Source organism: Anticarsia gemmatalis, chromosome 23 (assembly GCF_050436995.1).
Source record: "Anticarsia gemmatalis isolate Benzon Research Colony breed Stoneville strain chromosome 23, ilAntGemm2 primary, whole genome shotgun sequence".
In the NCBI taxonomy this organism is placed as follows: Eukaryota; Metazoa; Arthropoda; class Insecta; order Lepidoptera; family Erebidae; genus Anticarsia; species Anticarsia gemmatalis.
In genome coordinates this window covers 9,907,255-9,927,966 of record NC_134767.1, presented here as the reverse complement: position 1 = coordinate 9,927,966, position 20,712 = coordinate 9,907,255, and the positions used below count along the sequence as shown (strand labels likewise).

The 20,712-nt window shown below is 42.1% G+C and overlaps 6 protein-coding genes across 7 annotated transcripts in view; 3 read left to right on the top strand and 3 right to left on the bottom strand.

Moving 5' to 3' along the window:
* The first annotated feature begins 1,204 nt into the window (after positions 1 to 1,204).
* LOC142983258 (calcium-independent phospholipase A2-gamma-like) lies at positions 1,205 to 8,373 on the top strand. The gene is made up of 5 exons (XM_076130178.1): positions 1,205 to 2,245; positions 2,503 to 2,810; positions 5,052 to 5,189; positions 5,965 to 6,880; positions 6,974 to 8,373. Exons 1-5 carry the CDS (start codon positions 2,125 to 2,127, stop codon positions 7,234 to 7,236), a joined length of 1,746 nt encoding a protein of 581 aa, XP_075986293.1. The 5' UTR covers positions 1,205 to 2,124; the 3' UTR covers positions 7,237 to 8,373.
* A 611-nt stretch (positions 8,374 to 8,984) lies between these two features.
* LOC142983190 (uncharacterized) lies at positions 8,985 to 10,806 on the top strand. Its single transcript, XM_076130078.1, has 3 exons — positions 8,985 to 9,178; positions 10,161 to 10,243; positions 10,553 to 10,806. The coding sequence occupies exons 1-3, from the start codon at positions 9,149 to 9,151 to the stop codon at positions 10,668 to 10,670; spliced, it is 231 nt and encodes a 76-aa protein (XP_075986193.1). The 5' UTR covers positions 8,985 to 9,148; the 3' UTR covers positions 10,671 to 10,806.
* Positions 10,807 to 10,940: 134 nt separating this feature from the next.
* Positions 10,941 to 11,964, top strand: LOC142983188 (uncharacterized). Its single transcript, XM_076130076.1, has 2 exons — positions 10,941 to 11,634; positions 11,854 to 11,964. Exons 1-2 carry the CDS (start codon positions 11,227 to 11,229, stop codon positions 11,887 to 11,889), a joined length of 444 nt encoding a protein of 147 aa, XP_075986191.1. The 5' UTR covers positions 10,941 to 11,226; the 3' UTR covers positions 11,890 to 11,964.
* LOC142983189 (U6 snRNA-associated Sm-like protein LSm6) lies at positions 11,956 to 12,727 on the bottom strand. The gene is made up of 2 exons (XM_076130077.1): positions 12,537 to 12,727; positions 11,956 to 12,161 (listed from the first exon to the last, which is right to left on the bottom strand). The coding sequence occupies exons 1-2, from the start codon at positions 12,625 to 12,627 to the stop codon at positions 12,013 to 12,015; spliced, it is 240 nt and encodes a 79-aa protein (XP_075986192.1). The 5' UTR covers positions 12,628 to 12,727; the 3' UTR covers positions 11,956 to 12,012.
* A 459-nt stretch (positions 12,728 to 13,186) lies between these two features.
* On the bottom strand, positions 13,187 to 14,510 carry LOC142983062 (GATA zinc finger domain-containing protein 1). Its single transcript, XM_076129880.1, has 3 exons — positions 13,960 to 14,510; positions 13,492 to 13,663; positions 13,187 to 13,410 (listed from the first exon to the last, which is right to left on the bottom strand). The coding sequence occupies exons 1-3, from the start codon at positions 14,377 to 14,379 to the stop codon at positions 13,244 to 13,246; spliced, it is 759 nt and encodes a 252-aa protein (XP_075985995.1). The 5' UTR covers positions 14,380 to 14,510; the 3' UTR covers positions 13,187 to 13,243.
* Positions 14,511 to 17,315: 2,805 nt separating this feature from the next.
* Positions 17,316 to 20,712, bottom strand: part of LOC142983259 (protein Wnt-7b-like) — a 104,368-nt gene continuing 100,971 nt past the window's right edge. For both annotated transcript variants that reach the window (XM_076130179.1, XM_076130180.1), the window contains exons 7-8: positions 19,342 to 19,669; positions 17,316 to 19,219 (exon numbers count right to left, since the gene is read on the bottom strand). In XM_076130179.1, coding sequence (XP_075986294.1) covers positions 19,068 to 19,219; positions 19,342 to 19,669 — 480 coding nt within the window. In that variant the 3' untranslated portion in view covers positions 17,316 to 19,067. The remainder of the gene's footprint in view (positions 19,220 to 19,341; positions 19,670 to 20,712) is intronic.

The window sequence follows — 20,712 nt, the reverse complement described above, 5'->3', positions numbered from 1 at the left end:
AGATTTTAAAACTTTTGAGGGAGATTTTATAAGTTTTCAGCGGGATTTTATAAGTTTACAGGGAGATTTTATAAGATTTCAGGGCGATTTCTTAAGTTTTCAGTAAGATGTTATAAGCTTTCAGGGGAGATTTTGAAACTTTTGAGGGAGATGTTATAAGCTTTCAGGGAGATTTTAAAACTTTTCAGGGAGATTTTATAAGTTTTCAGGGAGACGTTATAAGATTTCAGCGGGATTTTATAAGTTTACAGGGAGATTTTATAAGTTTTCAGGGAGATTTTATAAGTTTTCAGGGAGATTTTATAAGTTTTCAGGGAGATTTTATAAGTTTTCAGGGAGATGTTATAAGATTTCAGCGGGATTTTATAAGTTTACAGGGAGATTCTATAAGTTTTCAGGCAGATGTTATAAGTTTTCAGGAAGTTATTGTGTTATTTCAGGGAGTCATAATATCATTTTAGTGAGATATTTTAATATTTCAGGGAGATGTTATAATATTTCAGGATGTTATAATATTTCAGGATGTTATTGTGTAATTACAGGGAGTCATAATATCATTTCAGGGAGAGGTTATAAGATTTCAGGAAGTTATTATGTTGAAATGACGTAATAGAATTACGATGTAATTAAGGTGTGTTAGTCTAAGATCGAACCTGAGGTTCACTTGAGTTTTTCACTCCCAGAAACCGTTATCGCGGAATAGATAATTTCCGGGAGTCATAATACCATTTCAGGGGGAAGTTATAATAATTTATTTATTCGTTAATTTTGGTCATTTATTTCAGTGAGATATCTTGTCATTTCAGTGACATGCTAGTTAAAAAAAAAAAAAAAAGAAACAAAAAAAATATTGGCACAGATGGAATACCTATGTCCAGAAATAAAACAGGATACTATTTATGCCGAAGACGGAATCCCGTGGAATATTTTCGACTTCTATGCGTACGAAGTCACGGGCAGAATCTAGTCCTCAATAATATTGTTTAGCGGCGGCCATCACGTTGTGTGTACAGTCGGTACAAAACGAATTGTTTTGAGGCGGAAATACTTGGAACGGTTACAAAACTGGATCGTACGATATTTGTTTACACATAGCGGCTCAGCGAGTGGGCCTCGCGAGAGGTGTGGCGCCATGCGGCCACTGGCGCACTCCCTCGCTCACTCAAACTCAAGGCGCACTTACGTAGCGCCAACTGTCCGCCAACGTCGTCACCGGCTCAGCTGAGCGTGCGACGCACTCGCACCGAGTCGCGCGACGTGCGTCGTGCACTCGCGATTTGCAAAACATGTTTTGATTATGGGCAGATATAAGATCCCGCTTGTTGTTTACGTCAACTCAGTATACTCTCGTAAACCGTTCAGACATCTTACAAAAGCTTAAAGAAAAACGTTAATGAACTATATTATATTACTAGCGAATACTAACTGAATACCTACCATCAGACTATTTGAAAAGTGAAAGTGATACCTACGTCATAGTGATATTAGTGATTTGACACGAAATACTTACCTGTAAGCCACGGCCCGTTTCGTTTCAGTTAGACCATCAAGTTAATTTGTGAGTGGTGCAAATAACTTGAAGACACTACTATTTCCAACTGCTCTAGTCATTAAAATTTAAATTTGAGTGTAATATTTTTTTTTTGTTTTGTATTAAGCACATCCAATTAAAAATATACTAAACGTTTGGTAAATATAATCAACTTGAATTTAATTTACGTGCTACGAAACGTGGCTTTGTTTTGATTCGCTCAAGTTGGCAGTACTGACTCCGTATCGTCCGATTTTACGTCACTCTTTAACGTCTTGTCATTGATTTATTTATATTTGCGACTTTACTCACGACAAGGTTTTGTGCAAAAATCAGATATTAGTGTGCGCTGGTGTGGTGCAGACACACCGACAGTTGTTATACATTGGACACGTAACTTACTGTGTCGTTAATTACTATAAAATATCGGAATCGACGGTGGAATATATTCGTGTTAAGACCGCAGCGCTTTGTTTATTGACAGTACAGTGTTGAGTGTAATGAGCGCACGATAATTCTAGAAGATCACGTCTAGATAACAAGTGTAGGTGGTGGTGCGTAGTGAGTGCGAGCAGTGGTCGGAGGCAGGCAGGATGTCGTCGCTGGGCGGTCAGTGGCGCGTGATCCGGCACTATCTGTCGCTGAGCAACCTGCACACCGAGGTGGAGAAGCTGGTGCAGAAGATCCGCCCCGCCACCCCCGAGCAGTGGGACAGTGAGTACAAGCACTTCACAGCACTCTTCTTGATTATATCACTCCAGTTGTGTTTGTTGTGAATATACCGTGTGGTGGGTCATTAGAGGGCGACGACACACTGACTGCTCACTAAAATAAACAACGTCTAATAGAGCATTATTTCCCCGCTTTTACAATGTAGAGTATATATCTGTGAATCTATTTTAATTGGAATAGTTTAGTTAGGAATTTACTTTTAGACAGAACAAAATTGTAACATTATTGCATTGTTATAGATCTAATAAAGAAGTTTGAGAAGGCAGTGTCAGTGAGGGTCACGGGCTCTAAAGACCTGGCTGTGGACAAGTTACAAGATGGCAGCCAGTTGAAGACAACTGCGGTGGAGGAGACTGACACCAACACGAAGGTTGTGAACAAGGAAGCCAAAGAGTTGAACAAGAAGGAGTCGGTCCCCGGCGTGGGCACGGAGCTGAAGGAGCTCACGGTGGAGGGACTGTGGCAGGGACTGAAGCTCAAGAAGGACATACACCTGGGCAAGATATCTGAGCCCTCGTGGAAGCCCAACAAACATGCCATGACCAAGGTGAGCCCACATCTACTGCTTACTTGTATTGTACAAACATCATGCTTGTGGTTTACCTCAGTGTTTAGTACATGTTAAGTATGTATCAGTAGAATGCAGATCAAGTTCTATCATTGGAACTGTATTTATAATACAATTTAGATATAATTTGTTTTAAAGTAAACATTAATGACTTGACAATATGCTAATAGTATTAAAATGGCATCATGAATATCAAGGTTTTTTACAAGCAGATAAACTTTATGCCTACCGCGGTTTAAATCATTATAAAATTGTGATAACTTTGATTAAATGACCACTATTTTCATATTTTCATTGTAGTAGCTGTTTTAGGATTCATTGTAAATGTAAATTAATACCAATTAGCCTGGCAAATATGTGCAAGAAAAATCTAAAGAAAAAAATTGTAGCTAGTGTGTAAGTTGTGAATGTGAACAAAGAATCAAGTATGTAAATAGAGTGTGTAGTAGACTGATGTAGGTGGCTACATAGTACATTGTAGCGGTTGCGCGGTGTCACGGTGGGGCGATGTAGTGGCGCGACGGTGGCGCGATCGTGACGAGCGCATGGTGCGATACAGTGACACACTCACTGTACACTCACCATCAAACTATCTCTTGCTTGATAACGCTCATAATGTGGGAGAAATGTCCTACTGAGAGAGTGTGTCCCGCGTGCTCGCTGCGCACTGCACAGTGCTCTCTCTTCATCATATTTGTGTCAATTGTTATCTAATCAGTCGCAACTATTATTGGCCACTGATTTTATTGAGCATGATACATGATGATACACTGAACTCAATACATATTTTGTAAACAATTCGCACGATTAACGCATATAAATGTTATCTCTGAGTGCGTCGAATAGTTCACATAATAATAAGATTAACTTATTCATCTCTTGAATGTTCTATGTACAGTAATTGTTTGTAGAAGTTTCATGTGATAAAATTGTGTTTATCGCAATTGCTAATTATACATTACAGTACTGACAGTCTAATTCCTACTTGAGTTTTGTATAAACATACAGCTGACTGAAAACATAGCTCTAAGCCAGAAAATGGAAGTACAGCTTACAATAACAACATAGGTATTATGTAATTCATCATTTTGATCTAACACATTGTATATCTTATTTTAAAACATGCACGTGCAGGAGCACGCTCGGTTCATCACAACATGTTGTTTTGAGTCACAGTTAGAGGAAGCTTCTGTTTATCTGATCACCTGATGTTATGTAGGTAGGTACTAATAATACAAACAAAACAACTAGTAAGTGCGGCGCACTTTCACGACGCGTTATCCACAATATCAACTAGTGTCTAAATATTCGCGAGTGGTGACCTAGATGGCGAGGCCGCCGCGGGGGGCGCGCTCGCGGTCTTACGTGTTAGCATCCTAAACACAATAATCTCAGTAATACGTTAAGATAATGTCCAAGCTAACGCGCAACGCGGGCGCACTTATCAAACATGAAACAAGGAAACACCTTGACGTTATAAAAGAATTTGCGCGATGCTGTCATCTCTGTTATGTAATAACATTTATTGCGCGACGCGAAAGCTAGAGAAATGTTATTGTTGTAGAAGTTTCTGTGTTAAAAATACATATGTTATCACGACGCGGCGACGCGCCACGATCAGGCGATGCGGCGGTCTGGCAGCGCTCCACTAGTTCCACGACACATGTCATGAACTGTACATACGTTGTACAGTATTGTACACACACTCATTACTGTCTGTCTGTCCCAGTGAACCAACAGCTGGTCGTTACATAATGTCGCGCTATTTTTGTTAAGTTCTAAGTATACGCACGGCACACTTCCTGTACATTTTTCAGGCACTTAATAGCTAGTGTCTGTGTTAGGTGAAAATGCAGTAATACCATGAAACATGACATGCAAGTGTATGTAACTGAGATTCATGAGTCATTTGGCTGATAGCCATCGGTTCCCACTAATTTATCTATCGTGTTGTTTGTTTACTAATTAATCAGTCAAACATACAATAAACAACATGTTTGAATGCAATTATAGTTAAAAGTATCACGCTTATGAGTAGATACCTACTATGGAGTACAACTGGTATGAGAAGGGTTGTCGTAGCTTAAGCCTTTGATCAATGACATTGAAAGGTGGTGTTCGTGTCGTGTGACGAGTCCACCTCAGTGCAGTGTTCGCTGTGCTAGTTCTGGGTGTATGTATGTATGTGTGTATTGTATGTGTTGTGTGTTGTCGTTGCAGACGTCGATCCACTCGCGCACGGCGTACGTGATCAGCGCCATCGTGACGGCGGAGGGCGCGGAGAGCGTGCTGCGCCGCACCGAGCGCCTCGTCGACCACCTGCACGAGTACCCCGAGGCGCGGGACTACGCCATCAAGGTACCTACATATACATACCTCACATACCTCACTGACTCATGGTAATAATAATGCCATTATTCATATCTAAAGAATTTCTAAGACAATACGATAATCACTTGGGTACTTATAGATATTGTTCTGTGACACAATGATACGTTCCTCATTAGGTAATTAATTGGAGCATTCAAAGAATTTGTTCGACAATAGTAACAGGTAGTCAGGTAGGTACCTACCTATATTCCAAGAGTATTATAATGTAAGAGAATAGCAAATAGATATTATGTTCCTGGTTACCTATGTTATCGCACTATGTGTGTGTGTGTGTTAGTGTGTGGTGCGCGGAGAGTGTGCGGCCTTCAACTGGCGATTATTTTGATCGTGTGACGCAGCACGATGCGCGATGTACTGTTTATCGCAATAATAAATGATTGTACTGTTTCCTTATTGCTCGGCGCTCGTGTCGTCGTGTCGTGTCGTTGTGCCACGCCGCGCGTCACGATCACCAGATCATCCAAATATATCACAACTGTATGTTTGTAAACTTGCAGCACGTTGCACCGCACACACACACACACACACACACACACACACACATGCACACACTATGACGTCAATGACGTACGACAGATGACGCGCTCGAGTGCGTGCGCACTCGCACGTTTGTTTTAGAATATTGTGTATCAGCCTACGCAATATCTTATAAATTGTTAAATGCAACAGATAGTCTAACGATATTCTATAATTGATGGGAAGTACAATATTACGACATTGATATGCCACGTGTTGTGTGCAGGAGGGTGCGGTGCGCGCGCTGCTGCGCGTGCAGCACCAGGTGCGGCGCGACGAGCCGCTCGCGCGGGACATCGAGGGCGCCGCCAACGAGGCGCTGGCGCTGGTCGGCTACACGGGGCCGCCGCGCTGGGCCGGCGCCAACATCCTGTCGCTGGACGGCGGCGGCATCCGCGGCATCATCGCAATCGAGATCCTGCGCCACCTGGAGCGGCTGACGGGGCGCAAGGTGCACGAGCTGTTCGACTACATCGTGGGCGTGAGCACGGGCGCCATCATCGCGGCCGTGGTGGGCGGCGGCGTGGGGTCGCTGGACGAGGCGCGCCGCATGTACCTGACGCTGTCGCGCGACATGTTCGGCGCCACGTCGCGGCTGGGCGGCGCCTCGCGCCTCGTGTGGACGCACTCGTACTACGACACGGCGGCGTGGGAGCGCATGCTGCAGGACAACCTCAAGGACTGCACGCTGGCGCACTGCAACCGCCACGGCATGCCCAAGCTGGCGGTCGTGTCGTGCGTCGTGAACGCGGGCTCGCGCCTGTCGCCCTTCCTGTTCCGCTCGTACGAGGTCGGCTTCCGCGTGCGCTCCGTGTTCCCGGGCACGTCGCGCGCCAAGCTGTGGCACGCCGTGCGGGCCAGCGCCGCCGCGCCCACGTACTTCGACGAGTTCCGGCTGGCGGGGCTGCTGCACCAGGACGGCGGCATCATGGTCAACAACCCCACGGGCGTGGGGCTGCACGAGGCGCGCCTGCTGTTCGGCGCCGGCGCGGTGTCGCGCGGCACCGTGGTGTCGGTGGGCACGGGCCGCGCGCTGGCGCAGCACCGCGACTACCGCCTGCTGCCCGACGCGCCCGAGCCCGCCGGCACCTCCTGGAAGGACAAGTTCAACAAGATCCTCGACTCCGCCACCGACACCGAAGGTGAGTGCGCTGCGATCGCTCCTTCGCGACACGGTCGGCGCCGGTCGGGCCGAGCCCTCTGTATGGATACGTCTAATGGTCGTCGTTTCGCAGGTGTGCACCTGGTACTGAACGACCTGCTGCCCCCGGGCAACTACTTCCGCTTCAACCCGCCGCTGATGCAGGAGTGCGCGATGGACGAGATCGACGCGCAGAAGCTGGACAACCTGCTGGTGGACACGCTGGCCTACATCCGCCGCAACCAGCACAAGTTCGAGCAGGCGGCGGCGCAGCTCACGCGCAGCCGCAGCATCGTGCAGCGCGTCGCCGACTACGTGACGGCGCATGCGCACCGCGCCGGAGCTATAGCGCACTGACACAAGCCGCGCGGCGCGCCCGCGCCCACACAGTCGCCCGGCGACTCGGACCACACCAGCACCGCCTGAGTGACAGTGACCGTGATACAGACTCCTGGAGTGACGCAGTGAAATTAACGTAGTTACCTCGTACCTCCTCGACGCGAATGTTTCGCGCTTATTATTACAATCTAACTTTACTCTTTGAGAGCTCGAATATTGTAATGAGACGATTTCGAATGAATATACTTAGCTTGATCGATGGTAGCCAAATTGTCAGAGTTAGTCGATTGACCGTACACTGAACATAGTTTAGTGGGTAAATGTACATAAAATATAGTTGTAGCGAGATGATTCTCGGAGATATTCCTCACGTAGTACCTTATCGTTGTTAGTGTCGCCCGTACGCGACGTCGTACGTGCGTACGTGTTGTATTATTGTTTGTTTTATAAATGATCTTTATGTAGTTGGACTACTGGTACGTTACTGCATTTTGTAATTATAAATAACGTTTTAATGATATACGAACGCTTGTGTATGTATATCGTGGGACTGCTACAGTCGTCGATATTAATATGATATTGTTATGATAAGTATGTTATATCTAGTCAGTAGTGGACGCAGCTTCACAGCGCTCGAGCGCGGCGCCTACCGCTTGTGTCGATATAGTCAAGTAAACTTTACCAAATACATATTTATTTACACTTTTATTTGTCGAGTAGAGTAGGTGTCGCGACAGAGACAGCTTGTTAGTGTAGAGGACGCTTGCAGCCGGTATGATGACATACTGAGTGCAGAGCGCACAAGTAGAGTAGCGTGCGACGTACTCGCGGTACTTAGTACTTACACCACGTAAAATATTACAAACAGGAACGCGATTACGAACTACTATCCGTGCTCGATTTTTTATAAAGCAACTTAGTAAGTACTTTCATTTTTAAAAGTACTTAAATCTTGACGTAATTTTTAATATTAGTCGCTTCGAAGGCGATACGATGATATCGGAAGTTCATAATCGCGCTGTATAAAAAAAATACTCCTGTAAATGTTCATACATAATTACATACTGTTCACTAGTTACCTATTATATAATAACATTTTACAATTTCTTATATGATCGAATGTGATATAAAATAAATGCAAAATAATAAATATTATTTCATTTCTTTTATTTTCTGAAACCCTGTAACTATTTAGATTTTTTTTGTTATTTTATAGTTTGCTTACAAATGTTATCGCTTCAACGATAAAAGGAGTCATTATTTTGTGGATAACCTTAGAATGTGGTGTCGATGTCGGTCAGGAATTCAGGATAATACAAAACGAACAAGATCATCGTTGAACGAGCGAGTGTCGGCGCGGCCGCGCACCGTCGACCGGCGCGTTGTGTAGCGGTACTAAATACTTTCACTTCGCTCAACAAGTTCTACGTTGAAGCAGTGCAACTCAATATTACTTACTCAAAGTTTTACCTACTTAGCTTATATATACTTAGGTTTATTAATTAATGTCTAAAAACTTAGCGCTACGGTAGGTCATTAAATAATGACTTACTTATTTATTATTCTGCATGAAATGTGGACGCCAATGGGCTACTATTTCGTAGTGGTTGCGTGCAGGTAATATTGTGTCCTTCGCATGAATCACTCAAAGGCGACGATAGCCGTGTATCGCGGGTCCGGTCGTAGTCGCAGGCTCTTGGCGGCCATCATTAACATTCAAGTGGTGCTTTCGCTTCCACCACCACCACCGGCCGCTCCCACCGCGCTCCGCCGCCGCCCGCTAGTGTTGTGACACGCAGACAGGGACGCACACGTACGCATCACATCACTACACATTGTGGGCTATACCTATTAAAAACTAAACGTGTTTTTTGGCGGGAATACAGTTCCAGTGACTCGTTTAGGAACAAATTAGTGATACCGTCAGAAAATGGAGTGCTTCAAATATATTTTGGTGACGGTGAGTAGTTGCGTGTAATCATTGTGTTGTTATGTGTGTTGTGTAAGTGTTGTGAAACTGTGTCCGTGTTCCACAACACATCGCCGACGATATGACGGTGTACAGATACAGGATACTTTTATATTGTCTTATATTACGATAACGGTTTCAAGTATGAAATAATGTCAAGCAAGGAACAAGAGCCATACAGGCATACACCACACGGTGTGCAAAGGTCTCGAACTATCACGAACCTTCACATTTCATCAGATGGTCACTGCGCTTCGGTGTGAGGGTCACAGCTTGTCGCACTGGTCGATGGTCTTATTTAACGATAAGTCAAGCTACTTAGGCGCTGATGAAACAACCTATTCTAATGAAGGGTAATTAAGGATTACTTGATTAGACTTGACAGACACTGTTACCTAATTCATAAGATACATAGTAGGTAGGTAGGTAGTATCATTTAGTTGCTTCATTAGTTTCGTAATTCTATAATACACTTACCATTTATTTCGCTAATCCACAGTAGAGATTATGTGGTAGGTACAAATACAGGAAATGTTAACTAGATCTAGAAAATCAGTAGATACCTAAATACGTAGAGAAGACAAAGACGTAATAGTAACCTGCTTACCTCAATATGACAGAGTGTGAGCGGTCAACTCGCTCTAGTGACTCAACTGACAGCTGAGACAGTCGTGAGTCGAGTGCAAGTTTGGAGAGTAGGTCATTCACTCCATCACTGTTCCTCTCAGTTTAATAAAAAACACAAGTTCCTGTATCACTCGGCAGATGGCATCAGTAGTACCTAGTTTAAAATGTTTTTTATCCGCTTTGTGGAAATCGAAACGCAATGTTTTCAACTTTTCACAAAAATCACTAACAAAAATTGTGTGTCCGGTTCTAGTTAGTCAGTTCACATGTGTGTAAACAATATTGAGTAACATTTGAGTTGATTCTATTTGGTATGTTGACGTAATGATATGTGATTGTGTTTCAGTTGGCGGTGGTGTTGTCCATGCTGTTGTCGGCAGACTCCACCATTCCGCAGCCCAGAGCTCCTAACTTCCAGTACTTCGAGAGGTAATCATACATTACTATTACTCAATCACAATACATAAACTCAGGCATTTCCCTTTTTGAAATGGCTAAACAGCGCCATCTATGTTTGCTCAGTAGTTTACCCTCGTTTGCAGATTGTTTGTTCATAATTTATTTCCGGAATATATTGAAGTGTATATGATGTTTGTTGTGTAATATTTGGGCAAGAACCACATGTGAACTAGTTAATTCATCGCAACATCAAGATTATATTGACATTTGACCACACTTGACACTTCCGTAAGACGTGTAATACAGTTTAATTGAATTAGCGATGTTGTGTGGTTTCAGGCCGAACTACCGTTACCCGTACTACGATGAGAACGGCAAGGGCAAGCTGCTGTACGGCTACGGCGGGCCCGAGCTCTACCAGTACAAGTCCTACTCGCCGCTAGAGGGCATCTACTAGCGCTCGCTAGTGCACTACGCTACCTGTACATAGAACAATTTACTTAGCTATAATATTATCACCATTACGAAGTTGTAGAAAGACATTCAATTTATTTGTATAAGTATGTTTGTAAATAAATAAATAGTTAAAATAGTGTCTGTTTCTATGTGAAGAGAAATGATGTCGTCAGCTGAGTGTTGATAGTGAATACCTTGCCTGAACCTAAGATTGAATAAAAAAAAGCTATGTGCCGAACAGTCTAAAATACGTTAAACGTAGACATCCGCGTTAATCGTATATTGGGCAGCCTTTGTTTAAACGACACACGTGAAATACAGAGAAGTAATATAGCACACTAGCTGACCCGCGCAACTTCGCTTGCGTCGCATAAGAGAGAATGGCTAGTTGCTACTCCGCTCCTAATGACCGTAGCGTGATGTTGTATAGCCTATAGCCTTCCTCTATAAATGGACTATCTAACACTGAAAGAATTTTTCAAATTGGACTTGTAGTTCCTGAGATTAGCGCGTTCAAACAAACAAACAAACAAACTCTTCAGCTTTATAATATTAGTATGGATAATAATTCATTAGATGTGACACTCGACATTATCCTTGAGCGACGTAACTCAAACATGGTTATTTGCGCACAAACTATATTAGAATACGTTTATATATGGAGCCGTGTCGCGCAGTCTGTCGTGTACGAGCGCATACGAAACATGTCACACAAACTGTTAGGTGTGTTGTTGATAGTGCAGCTGACACTGCCGTGTACTCAGTGCTCATACATTTACTCCAGTTTCTGGGCGCCGTTGTTCGATCGTAGAATCCTAAACTACCGCGTCGACGCGCCCTTCCATCCAGACTCAGGGAGCACAGCCAGGGAACAATATGCAAAAGACTATGGTTACAGAGGAGAGAAACTGATTGCTGATTTGGGAAATGGAGTTGGTCCTGGAGATTACTCTAAAGATTACAAGGTAAATACGACATAATACTTGTGCATTCTGAGGAAACCTCATAAAATAAAATCTAGCATCCACTAAGAGGAGTAGAAGGGCTTAATACATTGTTTTATTTGGTTTTTCTACCAATGATCAATTTTCATCAGATATTAAAATCAAATCTAGCTGTATTTACAGTGGTGTTAACTAATGTTTAATTAACAAACTAGACATAATTAAGACTATTATTTTCAGGCACACTATGGAGATGTGAAGTTTTACTACACTTGAGCTGGGAATGTTGCAATATTAGATTAACATAAAGGACAAGTGATTGGTTAAATAAACAGACTAAAAGTTGGTAAACATTCATTTATATCCTTAACCCTATATTATGTTAGTGAGTGAGTGTAGTTATATCCTGCGCTTCTGTGTGCTGATGTAGAGCACATTGTTCCCTCGGATGAACGCGTCTCCGTACTTGTTCTTGAGCTGACCGTTCACATACTCCTCTGTTTGCTCTAGAGCTATGTTCATGTAGCCGTCCAGACACGCTAGCACGCCTGGAACACCAATTTCATACTTACACATAAAATGGTAACTATGATGCATATTTTGCAATAAATTCAATTGTTCAGACTAGATTTAGAATAAACTAATTTATAACCGACTGATAAAGTTGCATAAAAAGTCGAATTCATTTTTTAATGATATTTTGTAACAAAAAAGAAGGGGTTATGATGGCATCATTTACCATCAATAACAAATAGTCACAGAGTCATAACCTATAAAACTGTACATAAAATTGATTACTAGCAAACAGCACTTAGAACGTTTGAACATCATTGTAAATAGTAAATAGCTGCTAGTACTTATGTCATCACCAACAACTTCTCAAGGTAATGTAAAGAAACAACAAGTAGGAAGTCGGTGCTCACCTCGGTAGTCGACGCCGCTGTTTAGCTTCACTACGACGGGCCGCCCGTGGATCTGCTGGATGAACGACGACAAAGCTTCCTTACGACTCATTATAATTGTGAATTATGAGATACTTTACGAGAAAATAACTTAAATATTAGGTATGCCTCCGGTCCGGCAACACTCCAAAATTGTTATGACAGTTACCCGTTGACATTTGACAGTTCAGATGTCCATGCAAAAGTCTAGGCTCACGTTTTGTTATATTTTATCAACACTGCAACGCGGCAGAATTTATAAGTAACATTATTAACAAAATCTCGTCAAATATAATGAACATTTAATTTAAATTTTAAATGATGCGATGATGTCGTTTTGTTACTAAAAATCTAAGCTAGTTATTTATTATTTTATTTATTCCCGATGCAATAACTTAACGTGATAAACTAGGGCAATTAAAATCTTATTAAAACTTCCGTAATTAAATTATCTTGATAATATTATGGTTTAATCACCCAAATCGACGGCAAATGTAAAAATTATTTCACTTATTCAACATTTCTGAAAATACTGAAGCTGTTCGCAATCTGCTTATTAGATTAAATTTAATTTTTCAGTCCTCTCCCTAATTTTCCAGGGTACATAGTCAAACAATAAATAAAATACATAATGTTACTTATAAAAATATATTTAATGCTAATAATTATACACAACATGAACAAAAAGGCTATGTTTTCTCCTTGGGCTCGAGAGTGGTCCATATGTATCCAGAGTAATTGTTAACTTCAGTGTCTGTGAGGGGGTACGGACTGTTGCTAGCTTTATAGTAGTCTGAGGGAGCATGCATTACAAACTCCATGACATCTAGTCTACGAGGGAGATCTTCCTCAGGACCTGGAAATAGCAATAATCAAATTATATATTATTTAGCTTCTAGCGAATACTTATTTTATATTCATTTGTTGGACTATGTACCAATGATATAAGTAGCAGGATCAAAGCACTTCTCAGGAGGTGGGCTGGCCTTGGTGGGCAGCAGCCAGGTGATGACGGCACTCTTCTCACAGTACTGGTCCGTCATGAAGCCTCTGATCTGTGCATAGTATGTGCCTCCATCTACATCTGTCATTGACACTATATCACCAATCTGAAAGTTAACACAGAAATACAGCAAGGATCCAAGGAAAGTTGACAGGCATGTTATGAGGCTTAAAGTTATAATTTTTGCTAACAAATGCATGCATTATGTTATACTGCATTCTTTCTTCATAATTCTTTAACCAATAAAGAATTCTGAAGTGAGGAATGTTTGAAAATTTTAATCAACAATTTTGTGAAACAAGAATTGTATGGGAGAAGTGTATATTCTTACAAAATATTCCTAAGCAGTTAACACTTCATTATGTTACTCAGTGGGAGAGCTACAAAGCATAACTTTATTACCTGCATGTAGTTGCCCTTATAGAATATAGACTCGCTAGTGACGACGGTGGCGGTGGCTGTGGGAGCCCGCAGCGGCTGACGCTTGAACATACTGCGGCGACCCCGGCCTCGCGGCGCCGACGACTTGGCGGCCGCGGGGGCAGGCGTCTTCGGCTTGTAGCGCGTCGAACGAGTACTCTTTCTCGTCCCCTTGCCGGTAGCTTTAGCAGGCGTGGACTCCCCCTCACTCTTCCCATTCTTACTATCCTCCTCTTTATCATCTTTCTTGTCTTCTGGTTCTGACTTCACGGCGGCATCCGCTTTCGCCTCTTTACTCGCTGTGTTTGCAAGATGACACTCATTGCATATTTGTCCGTTCTCAGCGCTGCGCCATAGAAGGGAGTCGTTTGAGCTACATTGAACACATGTCGGTTTTGGCATTTTGTTTAGTGAGTTTTAAAACCCTCGAATATGTTAAAATCTCATTTCCCGCGGATCTAATTGTATTTAACAACACAAACAGAGAGTGACAGAGACTTCGACGCCGACTGACAAACGCATTTGTTTGACACATGACAGATAAACTCCGTTCCGTTTGAACACTTCTAATAATAAAATAGATGCTGATGACTCATAAATTTTAATATCAACTTCGAAATAAAATATTCAAATATGCTTGATCCACTTATTCATATTCTATCTACTTATTAAAAATAACCATCAATATAGTTCTTGTAACAGAACGATAAGAAAAACACCTACGCCATCTTACGGGCAATAGCAACATCAATTATGTTACATGTGTAACGATAGATGGCTCTGCTAGGTACATTTCCACAAGAATTAATTACGTCATACGAGTGACGACGACGTAAATAATTTATTTATCGAGGTATGTTCCGGAGGGTAATTTTTGTTTATGTGTGATCTGTTTGGAAATTTATTATTTTTTATTACTTCGTTACTCACTTATCAATAAAAATTGACTCCGGCAAACAAATGGTCAAATAAATTGTACCTAATTGTATTCTGCGATACTCTCAGAATATTATCTTTGGACCCAAAGAACCAGTCTTATGAATAACTAGCTGATCCGCGCAACTTCGCTTGCGTCACCTAAGAGAATGTGTCAAAATTTTTCCCGTTTTTGTAACATTTTTTGTTGCTACTCCGCTCCTAATGACCGTAGCGTGATGTTATATAGCCTATAGCCTTCCTCGATAAATGGGCTATCTAACACCGAAAGAATTTTTCAAATCGGACCAGTAGTTCCTGAGATTAGCGCGTTCAAACAAACAAACAAACAAACAAACAAACAAACTCTTCAGCTTTATAATATTAGTATAGATGTTCATACTTAATCATTTAGTAATTCAGTAGCGGTTCATGTAATGGATTATGATGATCCACTCTGATATTCGGGAAATGAGCGAATAAATCCTCAATGGTCGGACAGATTGTGGTAACTGGTGTAGGTGTCGTATGAATCATTGTAAGCGGCGACATTTGCATGAAACGCGTGTTTCAGTGAGTTATGGGCTGTATCTGATCGTGCCTGCGCCACGCGGCGGCACACAGCGCCACACGCGGCCAGAGACGATGTACCAACAGACGATGTTTGCCGATGTGGTCTGCGGACCATTAATTTATAGCTTTATGGCCACACTAACTATCACTGGACCAGCGGAGCATGATAGCGCACGCGCCTGTAATGTATCAAGTGCCTGAATGTGCCGTATTAGCTACAGGGCAATACAACAATATTAGTTTGTATCTATAACCTCTACGAGACAGAAGACATTACAAGCGTGTTGTAGTCAAATATAGCTTTAATTAAAAATACGTTTGAAGGTATTTCTTAAACTAATAGGAATGCTTAGGTACACTTTTACGCATAGCTATGTTTCCTTTTATGTTTATTAAACCTTATTTAATTTTAATTGTATACGGAAAAGTTACCTAATTAAAACTTCGCGTCGATCGCCGACGTCTTAACTCACACGTGTGTGTTGAGACTCTTGAGACACAGGGCGCTTAATGATCGGCTAATTGGCAGGTTCTCTGATACTCTGATGTAATAATGGATATTCGTTCACAACTTTTAATGAGATGACGTGTATGAAGCACATGGAGCTTCAACTTTTTACCCATGTGTTGTAAAGAAAGGAAAATATAAAAGACTAGCTGACCCGCGCAACTTCGCTTGCGTCACATAAGAGATAATTTTCCCCGTTTTTGAAACTTTTTTACTGCTGCTTTGCTCGTATTGGTCATAGCGTGATGTTATATAGCCTAACCAATAGAAGCCAAAAATATGATTTAATTTTTTTTGTCTGTCTTTTTGTTGTTTGCTTTTCACACAAAAGCAGCTGGATGGATTTAGATGAAACTTTTTTTGTTATATAGATAGCTATTAATTATTCTTCGCTAACATATAGGCTATTTTATTTGGAAATTCGCTCTTTAGGGGGGTAGAAAGAGGAGGTAAGTTTGTATGAAACTCCGTCAGTTTTGGAGCTAATTCGATTAAAATTAATATTTGGCTATATAGTTAGATATTAAGAATGACGCAATAAATATTTTTGGAAATTCTGCATTAACGGGGGTGAAAAAGTTTCTATGAAACTACGTCGGTTTTGAAGCTAAATCTATAAAAATTAAAGTTGTTTAGCAAGCAAGTGGTCATGATCTCCTGGTAACTGTGAAATGGTTTATAGAGAGTTTTTAGAGTTTATAGAGCCGTTTTTTAGTTTTTTAGGCTTGATTCTGATCGGAAAACAGATCCACAGCTACCAGGAGATCATGACTAATTGGTGTTGTTATTTCCATATTCTGTTCTTCTAGCATGTTCAAACATGGTCGAGCGGGATAAAAAGTATCCTATGTCCATCTCCTGGCTCTAAGCTACCTTCCTACCAAGTTTCAGCCAAATCTGTTCTGCCGTTCTTGAGTTATAAGTGGTGTAACTAACACGACTTTCTTTTATATATATAGATATACCGAAGGATTACGTATCCGGCAGCGGGTAAAGATAACCTACATTATCATTTGAACATTTAATCATTCATTATTTATTACTACTTGGTATCAATTCTCAGATTTTGAAGCTTTCATTATCCAACCAAAAAAAGACTACAATTAATTGTGATGCTAAAGTTTTTGTTGTAAATGATATTTTCTACCTATGTATTTTGCTCTTCTACGATACAGGTTACCTTCGGTGTCATCAGTTTCAGCTCCCTCATAGGTTCGAGCATGGCTGTGGTACATCTTGAGCGAAAATTACCCTTTTTTTTGTTCTTCTCTTGTTTTCAGGACAAATGTTGGATTTAGGTTAATGTAAAATAAGGTATTTTACACAAATAAGACACGTCATGTTTGTGGTAAATCGTTTATTGTAGTCGTCGTGTATCGCGTAGATATCGTGTACGAGTTACGAGTGAATAAGTTAAGTAACATCTAGTCGGAATGTGCGCCTAAACTAAACGACGAGCGCCGCCGAACTTACACTGCATACGTTGTACTATATTTATGTAGAACCTCATCACATTCATGAAACTATGACACTCTAGTGTAAAGAAACAATTAACAACTTATTTATTTTTAATATCAGGTCGGGCAGGTAAAACCGTGGTATTTAAAAGTATTCCACAGGTTTATAAGATTAACTGAAAATCGTTAAGTAAATGTGAAATATACCGAAGATAAAAGCAGATGATGTTTTGTAATTTTCAATTTTAGGTTGAGGTAATACTATAACATAATTCGATTGCAGTGAACAATTCGGCGCCACTCGCACAGTACAGTACAAGTAATTCTAACACTCATTAAAGCCGTCGGTACTTACAGTAAATGCACAATCACATGTAAACACACCTTGCACGTACATTGTACAGTCACGAGCACAAATATTTAAACAATGTCACATTTCTAATCGTAATTTTTGTATGAAAATATTAATTAAATTATTGCTATTAGACACCAACAAACACAGAGCGATTGTAAAATTACTTTGAAGTTAATAGAAAGTTGCAATTTCATTATTTTCACTGATAAAAAGGTGCTGAAAAGGTGACCGTGTTTACATATTTCTGCTTATGTACAACACAGTGTACCACAATCATGTACAATGACTTGTTTGGGTGTTTACAATGGTCACAGTACACACTTACATATTTACATCACAATCAACAATCGCACACTGCGTCTAGTTACCGGTTAGTTCCGCCGCTCGCTATAATGTACGCGTGCACACTCGCGCCACACTCGCGCCACACTCGCGCCACACTCGCGTCACAGCGGGCAACACTGAGCAACACTGGGCAACATTGTGTGGTCGGTAGAGGCACGGTTTTAGTTGCAAGGCTGGTGGGATACATTTATTATTATGTCACACAGCGCGCCGATTTATTTTATGACAGATGATGTACCGAACTTCGGAAATTAAAGCTCGGCTTTAAGATTTTATTTATGAAATTGTGGTTATTGTAATTTTAACATTTGAAGACATTTATTTGGCGATATAAAAGGCTGTGTTAAGTACCTATCCAGGCCATTACCATTATCCCTTATATATTAATTGTCCAAACCAGCTGGAAAAAATGTATGTCGGCGCACTTGTAAGAGTGTGATTTATTTATTTGTTAAAGTTAGGTTACAATCAGTGAATAAGTATCATAATGGTATGAACATTGATCAGTTATAAACATCGAATACAAGCGTGTGGACGATCTGTGCGAGACAATTGTTAATTAATTACGAGTTAAAGTACAAAGGCAAGTAGTTATGTCGACCTTCTTCTATATATAAACACGTTTTAAATCTAATTAGTCCTTTTAGCGTTAATAGTTCGTTTACACATCGATCGATATCGTTCATATAATTCACTGCACTACTTTCACTCACACCTTTCTCGTATGGATACCGTGTAACCGCTCTAGCTGTAAGCTTTTGGGTTCCGTTCGTTAGCTGTCAAATAGACGACCCACACAAGGGCAGCACACGGACAACATACTGGTAGCAATTTATGCAGGCGATGCTGCTCAATGTCGTCGAGAGAGTCGTTGTCGTTGATATGCATCCTCATCGCAAGGCTTCAGCGTTAGTTCAATGTGGCGCGTGGCGGTGAGTTAGTTGCAGATGTTGAGCTCGGTGCGCGCGACGCAGGTGTCGCAGGTGACGCGGCAGCACCAGTGGAAGCGGCAGCGGCACTTGGTCTCCACCACGCGCCGCACCGTGCTGTACCCGCGCCCGCAGCACAGTGACTCGCAGCCGTCCTCACCTGCACATAATAGCAAGATAGTCAGCATTATAATCGAGATTGAAGATGAAATTAGAAGCTTACGTCTATAAAATTACTTAAAAAATGAAGAAAATATTTTAAGCATCATCTAAAGTTGTCACCTCGGGAGGTTCTGTTGCAGTGTCGCTGGTGGGTGCCGAGCGAGCCGGCGGCGGGGTCGGGCTCGCAGTAGGAGGGCGAGGGCTCGAGGTGCACGAGGTCGGCCTTGCGCGGCGCGCGCTGCAGCGCGGGCGCGTGCTTGTGTCTCCGCGCGACCACGAGGCGGCGCGCGGCCGGCGCCAGCGCCACGTGCTTGGAGCGCTCGTACTTGTCGCGCAGCGCCGCGGCGGCCGCGCGGAACTGCGGCAGCGCGCGCCAGCACGTGCGCACGGCGCACGAGCCCGACACGCCGTGACACTTGCACTCGCGCCGCACCAGCTCCTTCACCACCTGACACACACAACACTACTGTTATCATCTGGAAGAGTATGGTCAGGACTGAAACTGTAGGCTTGACAGTTTTCAGTTCATAAAAATAGCTTAATTAATATGACATACGCGCATAAAACCGTTCGAAGGCAAATTATGTCTTTTGCAACGATCCGGCGACACAAAGTTGCCGGTCTGTAGAGTGGTGAGAGATGCTAATGAAGTGTGCAAAATATATGCGTGAGATATACAAGTAAATAAAATCTGTCTATAATATATCTGCCGCGTCACCGTCAGCGTGTCGTAAGTCAACACCGCTGACGTAGCGCTTAACATTTAGTACGAGTGAGTGATGTGCGCCGGTACTCGGCGGTACGGTGCAGGGTCGCACTCGCCGCGAGATGTTGCAATCTGCCAAAATAGCGCGTGTAACTGAGATGTTAACGAGTTGCCGATGCGTTATCTCGTGTATTAGTTTACCGACACGTGCCCGCACGTCATATATTACACAATTTATTGTCCATTGGTCAGTAAACAACACGCTGTCACAATAAACACATAAATAACGTTGTTTCGTTAAGTCGAGGACGTCGCTCGTCGACGCTCGCTTCTCATTAACAATATTCACATCTGAGTGTCTGTGGAGACGAGACTCATAATTTGTTTGCGAAATAAAAACGTCTGTTAGTTGTATCAAGTTGTAGGTATCAGTAACGCGTCTAGTAGTTGACTGAGTTATAGCCGGCAATTCTATCTCGTATCCGAGTGAGTTATAAATTCTAAATAATTGAAGCTGAGGACTGACCACCGCAGAGTGAGTCGTAAACGTTGATGTACAAATGGTATGGTAAAGCGAGCAATGATCAGATATCTGCGGCTGCACGGTAATTAGCGGTAGTTAAGACGTAGGAATCATTGATGATGAGTGGTGCGAGGGGTGCATTAGTGCTGCGCCTGACATTACGGGTCGTAGTGAGCGCCATTACATCGCGACAAATAAAAGAGGCGCGTGTGCCGCGGGCTCAGTGTACAGATCACTGAGATATTCACTCGTAACTTGGTAA